The sequence below is a fragment of the Rutilus rutilus genome (assembly GCF_951802725.1).
Source record: "Rutilus rutilus genome assembly, chromosome: 16".
Taxonomy (NCBI): Eukaryota; Metazoa; Chordata; class Actinopteri; order Cypriniformes; family Leuciscidae; genus Rutilus; species Rutilus rutilus.
This window is the reverse complement of record NC_140224.1, coordinates 21,014,703-21,025,935: the sequence shown is the minus strand read 5'-3', so window position 1 is coordinate 21,025,935 and position 11,233 is coordinate 21,014,703. Positions and strand designations below refer to the sequence as shown.

The following is an 11,233-nucleotide window of genomic DNA, read 5'->3' as shown; positions in this document are numbered from 1 at the left end:
GCGTCCTAGTTTTGACGCGTCGCGATATAGATGCGATGCTGTTTACAGGGCTTGTTATTTATGTTTCTTCATAATATTTAAACGTATTACAGTTCAGTCAACGATACTCCATAAAATCGAGGGATTAAGAAGAATTTAATCACTATAATCAGAACAAAACTATACTGAACACCAGTGGGTCCGGGGACCACCAGGGGCCGCAAGGGAGTGGTAGTGGGTCCATGGAAAAGTTTAGAGAAAAGCGGAATAAAAACGCAAAAATAAAAACCTAGCAATTTAAAAATGTAATAGTAGTTATAATATTTTCCAAATACTACTTTTCACATTTATAATATGAATTTTTCACAGTATAAATTGAGTCTTTATACATTCAAATATATAGCTGCCTTTTAAATTTAAGGATGGGGTTCCCTCGCACAAAGATGATCACATTTGCATCTAAAATATTGAAAACCTGCATGCATAGCTATATTATATATTGTTTACCAATATAGGGTGTACAATATAATGTTGCGGGGGAAAAAGGCACGAGTCCAATACACACATTAACAAGGACTGAATTATTTGAAATGGCTTTTATTTTATAACCCACTGTGACTAATCAGCATTCATTTTCTCTCAAACAAGAAAAAAAAAGGAAAATAATGGAGTTATTACCAAGAGGCTGTGTTTGTGAGGCGTTACGAACAGCAGTAAAAGTTCATCTGATGAGCACAAACATGTTGAGTCAGACAAAGCTAGTAATTTACACCTTGGTGTCTTAGTAGTTGCTATCATCTGCAGGTCAGAGTGATTGATGTCACTGCTTTGACATGGGTAAAGCTCAGAATAAAAGAAAATAAAACAACCCTACAAAAAAGGGCACTCAAATATACAGAAAAGGTGCTCAAGAGGTTGGAGATCAGATTACTGATCCATTACTCAATAACTGTCGTCCAAAACACTTAAGATAATGCACATCCGAGATTCTCTGCAAAGGTTTATAAATAAGCATTATGTTTAAAACATGAACAGATTTGACCTGCTGTGCATTCAGTAGACATATTTGATAAGATTTTGGTGTTGTGTATGATAGAATCTGCAAAGGTTTGATAACAAGGAATAGACAAGTCACTCTGACTCACAGTAAGAATTAGCAACATGCACAACAACCGGTCAAGTTTCAAGCTTGCATGAACAAGAAAACCAATTATAATGAAAAGTGGAAAAGCAGTTGTTAGAATCGTGAAATAAGATATCATTCCATCAATAGAGTCGATAACAGGACAGTAAATTCACAAGCAGCTCTCATTACAGTTAAGTGTAATATTTCAAATAACAGAAATTAATAATCAACAGTTGCATGAACACCTGCACAGATATTTGGATGATTTTATGAATTAACATACACTAACATGTATGTGCTTAGCATCTTTTGTAGGTTAACTTATTTTTTTAATTCTCCATTCTGTAATAAACAGACCCAGCTTGAAATTTTTAAGCATTACAGTTGCTAAACTTCACATCTTTTATCTGCCCCTGCGATATATTATATAGATTTGAGAAGTTTGCGTATTGACATGACTTGTCTATGCAGTACAGTTTTGAAAATGTATACTTCAGATCATAATTACATGAGAGCATTTAAACCTTTCATACACATACCAATCCTCCTCGATGTATAACCCCTCCCCCTCCCAAATATGTATATCGATGGCCAATCACACTCATTACTGAATCTCTTTCATTCTGTTGAGGGCGGAGCCTGCCTTGAACCATTCAATCTGGGTTTCGTTGAAGGTGTGGTTCAACACGATAGTTTCCGAGCTTCCGTCAATGTGCTTGATGATGGCATTAAGGGACTAAAGGAACAACAGATTAAATAGATTTTTAGCGTCATGTTTTAAAAATCGGATAAGACATTAAAAATCTTTTAGTGTGGGCCAGCCTTAACACAAACCAGGAAAGATGCATATAAACTAGAAACTGTTTAACAGAATAAGTCTTACCTTTCCAGGGGCAAAGGTCTTAAGCCCTGTAATGGAGATTTTATCGTCTGGGCGGATTTTGTCGTAGTCAGCAGGATTGGAGAAGGTGAGGGGCAGCAGACCCTGTTTCTTCAAGTTAGTTTCTGTTGACAGCCACGACAAATTCATTCAAATCGATTGCTAAATGAGACGCTTGGCTTCAAACAGGGAAAAAAGGCGATCAAATTCACTTACCATGGATTCTAGCAAAGCTTTTCACAATGATGGCCCTCCCTCCTAGATGTCTGGGTTCCAGAGCCGCGTGCTCTCTGCTGGATCCCTCACCGTAGTTCTCATCTCCAACAACTACCCATGAAACATTGTGCTTCTGCAAGTGAGGAAATGACAGAACATCCAGAAATCGTTATGAATACAAATGCTCTCAATAGGCAGAAAACATAAATGACACATATTAAAAAAAAAGTAGCATTTACTTTGTAATGGCGGGCAACATCAGGGACGCCACCAAACTCTCCAGTTAGAAGGTTGCGAATTTTATTGACGGCGTCGTTCTCAGTATTAACGGCACCAATGAGAAGGTTATTGGAGATGTTATCGAGGTGGCCACGGAACTTGAGCCAGGGTCCGGCAGCGCTGATGTGGTCAGTGGTGCACTTTCCTTTCACCTGACAGAATTGAGTTGCATAGTTCAGAGTGATATTGAAAACCAGAATTTCAAACATCCATGACTAAAACTTACCTTGATGAGCACTTGGAGGTCCTCAAGGTCTTTCCCACTCCATTTGTCGAAAGGCTCGAGCAGCTGCAGGCGGTTGCTCTGAGGGTTCACATCTACTTTCAGACTAGACCCATCAGGTGGTGGGTGCTGGTAGGTGTCCTGACCTGGGTCGAAGTCACGAGCAGGAAGCTCATCTCCTGTGGGCGGCACCAGTTTAAACTTCTCTCCGTTGGGGGCTGTGAGAAAGTCAGTCTCAGGGTTGAAATTCAGTGTGCCTGCAATGGCAAGGGCTGTGACAATCTGCAACACAAATTATATGAAAAAATTCATAAATTGGCAAGACTTCATACAAATGGTTTTGGGGGAAAACATTCACAGATTGTTGCACATTTGTGAGCAGGTGCGAAATACCTCTGGTGAGGTGACAAAAGCATGAGTGGCAGGGTTAGCGTCATTTCTGGCCGTGAAGTTTCTGTTGAATGATGTAACAATGGTGTTCTTTTCTCCCTTCTTCACGTCACGTCTGCAAGAAAGATTTTTATTGGTTTATGATATGGCTTTATTACATAACTTTATTACACAGTTCTTTGAATTACTTGATTCTGATTGGTCACTCGTGGAATTAAGGTCAAATATTTTTGTATAATGATGCTAAACTATGAACGTTGTCCCAGGCACCTGATTTTGCTAGTTTCATATCTCTCATGTGACTCAGAGCTCTCAACCTTCTCACATAATACAATGAATCAACTGAAATCAATTTCATAGGCAATATTTTAGCAAGTAACCCTGTATTACCTTAATTTAGTTAGTGATAATAGCTGGCAAACTCTACATGTTTCCTTTTTTTTTTACTATTATCTTACTTTTTTACTTTTATTCAGCAAAGATGCTTAAAATTGAATATTACAGTTAAACACTTTTAATGTTAAAACAGATGTTACATTTAAAATAAATGTTCTATTCATCAAAGCACCTGGGAAAGTGTCAGTCATACTTTAAACTATTGTAATGCAGCCGTGATTTGAAGATTGGTTCATCAACCAATCAACAGCCCTGTAGTATAAATTGTATCAATATTTCACAATATTATATACCCCAAACTTTTGAACAGTAGTGTACAAAAGAAAATCTACAATGTTGAATTAAAACATGCGATGAAGACAAATACTTTACCTGTCCCACTGACCAATGCAGGGTCCACAGGCATTAGCCAGGACAACTCCACCAACATCCCTCAACACTTTGGCCTGCAGGTAAAGAAACACATTCAATTCTTAGACTAAATGCAGAACAATCAAGTAAATTGGACGAACACACAACCAATTTCAAGCTATTCCAAATCATAAAATCCCAGGGCTCTCCAACTCAGACTCACATAGCCATCTCTCTCAATCGTGGCACGAATCTGCTCGGACCCAGGGGTGATTGTGAACTGGGCTTTGCTTTTGAGTCCTTTGTCGAGTGCTTGTTTGGCCACGGAGGCAGCTCTGCCCATGTCCTCATAACTGGAGTTGGTGCAGCTTCCAATCAGACCTGTAATGTTCATGGACAGGGAGCAATTTTATAGAATAATAAAAGTATATCAATGGCCATTAAAATGGGGTGGACTCTAAATCACTGACCAACTTTAACATCCAGGGGCCAGCCATTTTTCTCAGCGACAGACCCGATGTCTGAAACAGGGTGGGCCAGGTCAGGAGTAAATGGGCCATTGATGTGAGGCTTCAGCTGTAAAGGAGGATAATAAATCATGTTGAAGTGAATTTTTAACACTCAAACTGTAAGATTCATTCAACCAACTTACCTTAACTGACCTGCTCTTACCTCACTTAGATTAATCTCTATCACCTGGTCGTAATGACAACCCGAATCAGGAACCAGCAGGTCTTGATTCTCATTTGATAGAGCAGCGATTTCTGAGAGGGAAAAAGTAGAATGAGAGGCCAAACTTTTAAAGAGACAGTTGAATTATCCATTGATGAGAGACTACCGCTGCTTACCTCCACGACCAGTCTTCTCCAAGTATGTCCTCATACGGTGGTTGTAAGGGAACACAGAGGTGGTGGCTCCAATTTCAGCACCCATATTACAGATGGTGGCCATTCCTGATTAGAAAACCCAAAAGCATATTCAGATTTTCAAATGACTGATATAACACGGCCTCCTTATGCCACCAACACAGTACACGATTTAAGGCCTGATTTTGAGATCGGCGAAAAAAAATAAAAAAATAATTCTGAGGCACATTCATGCAGGTTATGATAGCTATGTTTAAATTATCAAAGACATGACCTTAGAGAAGCCCTGATGGCTGAGAGATATTTAGCGGTCTGAAATTTAAGTTCTGCAGTGTGAAATGTTTTTTGACAGGAACTGACATGGAGACAATAATGTGACAAGACAGCAATCCAACGACTGCCAAGGTCATTTAGTGTTTGGGTGGCATTAGGGAAACTAAAAACATCCAAATTGGACTGTACATTTGTGTTTCACAGATTTACAAGTGATTTTAACCCATCTATATTCTACGAACCCCTAAGGAACATGGTAAAAGGAAAAAAATGAGATGGGAGGATAAAGTGTCAATGCTTTTGTGTTCACTCGCAAATGTCTGCGTTCCCCCGAGAAATATTTAGTTTGCTCACAAAATGCGTTCACTCACAAAATGTTTTGCATTCGCCAGAGAAACTTTGCGTTCGCTCACAAAATGTTTTGCGTTCCTAGAGAAATATTGCATTCGCTCACAAAATGTTTTACGTTCTCCTGAGAAATATTGCATTCTCTCACAAAATGTTTTTCAAGTTTCCAAGTTTCTCTGGGGAACGCAGAAGCATTGAAATATATATTTTCCCTCCCATCTCATATTTTTTTTCAATCACTGTGTACCTTTAAGGGCTTCGTAGTATTCAACATGCCTGTTTTTCTTCACTCAACCTATAAAAATTACGAAGCAAATAACATACAGTTTGTCAGCTAATTGCCATCCTCTGAGAAATCTAATTCCATCTGGACAATAACGTCTTAACGCTTCTCATTCATTATGACCTTCGTTGAACACCGTAACTAAGGCTAAATTTATCACTGCACACCCTGGGGCACTATAATTATGTATTTAGACCTTCCATTATGGATACAGACTTTCAGCTCAAAGTAACAGTTGACCAAATTAAAGGGGTGGTGTAATGCCCTTCTCACAAGATGTAAAATAAGTCTCTGATGTCCCCAGAGGGTGTATGTGAAGTTTTAGCTCAAAATACCCCACAGATATTTTTATATAGCATGTTAAAATTGTCAATTTTTGAGGGTGAGCAAAAACGCACCGTTTTGTGTCTGTTCCTTTAAATGCAAATGAGCTGCTGCTCCCAGCACAGAGGGCGGAGCTTCAACAGCTTGCACTCACACAGACATGCACTGAAAATTTCAAAACCTTTTAGCCTTTTATGTTTAAAGTGGAGTCAGACAATGATGGAGAGACTCGAGAAGAGGTGACATGTAGAATGCAACAGGACATTTCTGAATGGTTAGTTGATTAATTTATGTAGCTTATGTGTAGTTATCTTCTAGTCATTGATTAGCATATTCTGTCTTGATAATCTATAAATCGTTTTCCGGGGGCGGGGTTTATGTAAATTTTAGGGTTAGTGATGTCACTAACCCAGGAGGAATGTCCTGTAGTCCCTACCAGCCGTTTGTTGTAGTCCTTTAAAAGCAATTTCTTTAAAAGAAAATATTTCCCTTCGCTTTGAACTTTGCAACTTTGCAGATATTGTTTATGTCCAAACAGCAACATTACACACTAACTTAAGTTAGAAAAGTGAAATCATAATCAACCACCCCTTTAAGGAAGGAAAGTTAAAAATGGTCACTGTAAAAACTCAAAATGGTCACTGTAAAAACTCAAAATGGTCACTGTAATAGCAGCTACAGGTATGATCCCTAACTTAACTACCTTATGTAACCCTACCCTAATTAATCTCAGTCTTAATCTTAATTAACAAATGAAGTGGTTGATGCTTATATGAATGATGATATATGAAATGACACTATGATATATGAAATGATGTCCAATATTAATAATTGTATCTCAAACATTATTTAGAAAATGAATCCAATCTAAATATTGCTTAAGCAAGTTTTCACCTGTGCAGGAGATAGAGTCCACACCAGGGCCGTAATACTCCACAATGGCACCAGTGCCACCCTTCACAGTCAAAATACCGGCAACTTTAAGGATGACATCTTTTGGTGAGGTCCAGCCAGATAATGAGCCAGTTAATTTCACACCGATGACCTGGAAAAGCAGGCAGAACCTATAAATAAACACTTCCAGTTGCCCAATTTTAGACAGCAAGTGTTAAGTTCAATATAAACGGACAATAGCAGCTTACGTTTGGGCACTTCAGCTCCCAGGGGATGCCTGCCATGACATCAACAGCATCAGCTCCACCAACTCCAATGCAGATGGAGCCCAGACCACCGCCATTAGGGGTGTGAGAGTCTGTACCAATCAACATGACTCCAGGGTACGCGTAGTTCTCCAAGATAATCTTTAAAAAAAAAGAAATTGATTCATATTGCTTGCTTGCAACAAAACTGCAAACCTGTGATCAGCTAAGAACAAAAAAGGAATATGATTTCTCTCATTATTATTATTTAAAATACTTTTTAATCATTTAAATTGTAAAAATTAAAGCAAAGAAATATTACTATTGCAATACTATTGTGATAAATAAATAAATAAAAATGGGTAATAATAATGTTTTACAGAATATCAGTAAAATCACAATATCCTACTAATGTCTTAAATTCTTTGCTTTCAAATGTTAGATATTTTATTGTGACCAAAAACGATAGGGGACCTTAAATCATCTTTTTTATTGATAACGAATTATTTAACAAATTGGTAATAAACAAATCTCATAACAAATTTGATAAGATGGTTGGCACGTTTCCCTCAGATTTACGTGGGCCATCCTTCAGGCCGAAAAATACAGAATGTATAAATATGAAGAAAAAAAAAAAAGAAGAAAAAAAAAAATCACATCCCTGATACTCTGACTTTTAGTATTAATTAAGTATTAATTTTAATGAAGCAATTTAAGGTTGCTCTGATCATGATTTTTGGGCCTGATCACCGATTACAGATCACTGGAAGCACTATTGGCTGATACTGATCAACTGATACCCATCACTGAAATAAATAATAGGCCAACTATTCTTAACAACAAAAAAATTAAGAGATGAGAAAGTATCATGATTTGACAACTCATTATTTATTGTCAAGCAACATGTACAACATATTCCATTCCCATTCTTAGAGGTGATCAGGAACAGCTTAGAGCTTAACAAATATAGAATTCCTGTGAAATATATAATAATAATAATAATAATAATAAAAAACCACAACAGTCTTTATCAACAGAAAGTAATAAGATATAAAACACTGCATAGTCTTCACTGTATAGATTAATGTCTGTTTGATTAACATTAATGACAGACAGCAGCAGGAATGTTAGGCTGCTGTCACTTTAAGACCGAATGCTCGGATCCAATATACTGTTACACATGCGACTTATTTCCCAACTGTTTTATGTTCACATAACCGATGGTGTTTAAGCGAATACTCACTTTATTTTGCAACAATCACTGATCTAGCTGATTTAGAGAAGCAATTTTAGCTGCGCATAGCAATATTGTCTCGCGAGTTTTGCGTCATTTATCGGCCGATAACGTTTGGCGCCCGATCAATTGGAGCATCCTTAAAGCAATTATGTGTACATCTTATGTGAGATTTAATAGTCATGGACAAACCACCTGAAAAAAGTCATACTGGTTAACAACTAAAACAACTTCTCCAGTACCTGATGGATGATCCCAGAGCCAGGTTTCCAAAAGCCAACACCATATTTAGCCCCAGCACTAGCGAGAAAACTGTAAACCTCTTGATTCACTTCCTGGTTGACAGCGGGAAAAGGAATGAAATAATGGAATAAAATCAGTGAAGAATAAGAATATATATACAGTATATATATATATCTTCTTTTGTGTTCAGCAGAAGAAAGAAATGCACACAGGTTTGGAATACAAGCAAATCATTTGCATGGTACTCTTTCAACAACATCCCTAAATGGCATCATTCACCTTTGCTTTCTGTAGATCTTGGACTCCTCCAGTCTGAGCCTCGATAAGATGGTCACAGTGGATGGTGGATGGCACTGCCACTTTTGGGAGTCCACTGCTGATGAACTGCAGCATGGCCATCTGTGCTGTTGCATCTTGCATGGCAACTCGATCCGGACGCAGGCGCAAATATGTGCGTCCTCGAGCGATTTCCTGTCCAGTCGGGTCATCCAGATGTCCATAGACAATCTTCTCTGACAGGGTGAGTGGCCGATTGAGTCTGGAAGATGCAATTTCACATTTAAAGCACTTGGAAAAACTCACAAGATTTAGGACAATACATTTTTTAAACTAACCAAGTATTTTTCATCTGTAAAAGTAATAAAACAGCCACTGAGTCACCTTATTATAGATAAGAAGGGCGGAAGCAAATAAAATTGAGTGTAAAACACTGTAATGCTTTCTGACCTTTTGCGCACAATGTCAATATTTGAGCGAAGCTGGTCATAATTGACGCAACTGCTCGGCTCAAAGCGGCTCATGGCCACCTTGGCCTTCGCGTTGAGGGCGGCCGCCACATGAAAGCGACGGGCTCCCTGACCCAGAGCGAGCTGAAATAAACAAACAGAGAATCAGAACACAAAGAGCTGGAACACAAACTCAGAAATCACATTGTAAACAACTAGATTATAATATGAACAGGGTTCCAACATCTTTGACCAGTGAAATTCCATTATATTTCCATGACTTCCAGATATTGCTCTCTTACCCCCCGGTTTCACAGATAAGGTTTAAGATAGTCCCAGACTAAAATGCTAAGTTTTTAACTGAAAGCAACTGAGATATATTAAATTAAGTCAAATAGAGACTTGAGATCTTTTGTCTCAAGATACACACCAGTAAGGTTTTTTTTTTATTATTTTTTTAAAGGCAAGTTTATAAAAGCTACTTGCATGTCCTAATTGAACTAAGGCCTAATCTTGGCTTAGTCTAAGCCCTGTCTGTGAAACCAGGCCTTAAAGAGGACATTTTAGAGGATTAAATACTTTTGAGAACATCATAAATAATAATAAACATCTGTATTTTCTAGAGAAAAGTCTATGACTTCTTGGGATTGTGTACTTTCATGCCTTTCAGGCCTTGGAAATAAGTTGTAAAATCCCCTGATATTGTAATGAAAGTGAGAACTGAAAAATGCATTTAAATTGACATACACAACAAATAAATATATCTTATATCTTGTCAAATAAACAGTAAATGTATACTCAATCTTGACCAGAACATACTGTCATACATGTGATGCCTAAATCCGTGACAGCATCAAGGTTATATGGGGTATATATATTTTTTCAACCTCATGTGGACAGGAACATGTTACTAGATTGTTCGAACTGCTGTCATATATGTTTTTAGGCTGATATTATTAATGACAACATCAGTATAGATTAACAGTGTAATAATGTATTTTTGAAATCACAGCTGCTCATTTCGCTCAATGTGATCAAACCTCCGGTGTTAAGTTATGCCACTTTAAGAATACATATATAATAACGCTAGATAGATAAAAATGTATTAATTTGCTTTCAAGGATTTCATGACGTTGTCATGTAGCGGTGTCACTAGTTAATCTACATCGACAGCGCCGTTATCCTCTCTACGCTGTTTTAACCTTGTGTTCACCTTGCGACTAAAACCAAACAGTCAGACATGAAAAATACACAATGAGCGAATCAGTGAAATAGCTGTGAGTATTTCTGGTCTCGTGCTTTGGCTGTCTTGTATGAAACAGATGGAAATAAAGATTATACGCCATCGGCAGCGCAAACGCGTCTGCTATGACATCCTTGGCCACAATGACCTGTGAGCACTTCATGAGCAGATTTCAGCACAAAAACAGTCAGATCACTCATTGCGAGCAGCTCAAACTATCAAGCACAGACACGGGTGGCATTAATACATGAATTAAAAAATCCAAACCATGCGTGTTGACTAGATAACATTTAGATTTTCATGTACCTGAAGCCGGGTGACGGTTAAGCAGTAGGTTGCCATTTTGTTCACTGACAAAGATGTGACGCGAGAATATGACGTGCGGGGTATAAGAACTCATTGTCTTGGAAGGATGTTGAAATGTTTGGATCTAATTGTGTCTTATTTTAAAAGACCAACAATTTAAGGTGCTCATATTTTTTCCTCATTATTGTGAACGTAAAAAACATGAAAGTAAAATGAAAAATTAAAGTAATGTTTAATTCTAGTAATGTTTTGTCCAGGTGTGCATCTCTTGCTTTTAGGACCTTGTCTAAAATGACACAAAGATTTCTAACAATATTTCCTAAACCTGTGATCTAGCTACAAACATTACAATATACAAACATTTATTTTAAAATATTAAAATATATAATGCCTTTTTTTTTTTTTTTAA

At 37.6% G+C, this 11,233-nt stretch overlaps 1 protein-coding gene across 1 annotated transcript; it reads right to left on the bottom strand.

The window, feature by feature from the left end:
• Window positions 1-545: 545 nt before the first annotated feature.
• aco2 (aconitase 2, mitochondrial) lies at window positions 546-10,924 on the bottom strand. Its single transcript, XM_084434528.1, has 17 exons — window positions 10,825-10,924; window positions 9,277-9,419; window positions 8,830-9,088; window positions 8,550-8,642; window positions 7,077-7,235; window positions 6,829-6,979; window positions 4,689-4,793; window positions 4,513-4,604; window positions 4,311-4,416; window positions 4,064-4,221; window positions 3,862-3,935; window positions 3,097-3,208; window positions 2,707-2,985; window positions 2,441-2,632; window positions 2,202-2,334; window positions 1,989-2,110; window positions 546-1,841 (listed from the first exon to the last, which is right to left on the bottom strand). The coding sequence occupies exons 1-17, from the start codon at window positions 10,858-10,860 to the stop codon at window positions 1,710-1,712; spliced, it is 2,346 nt and encodes a 781-aa protein (XP_084290654.1). The 5' UTR covers window positions 10,861-10,924; the 3' UTR covers window positions 546-1,709.
• Between the last annotated feature and the right edge of the window lie 309 nt (window positions 10,925-11,233).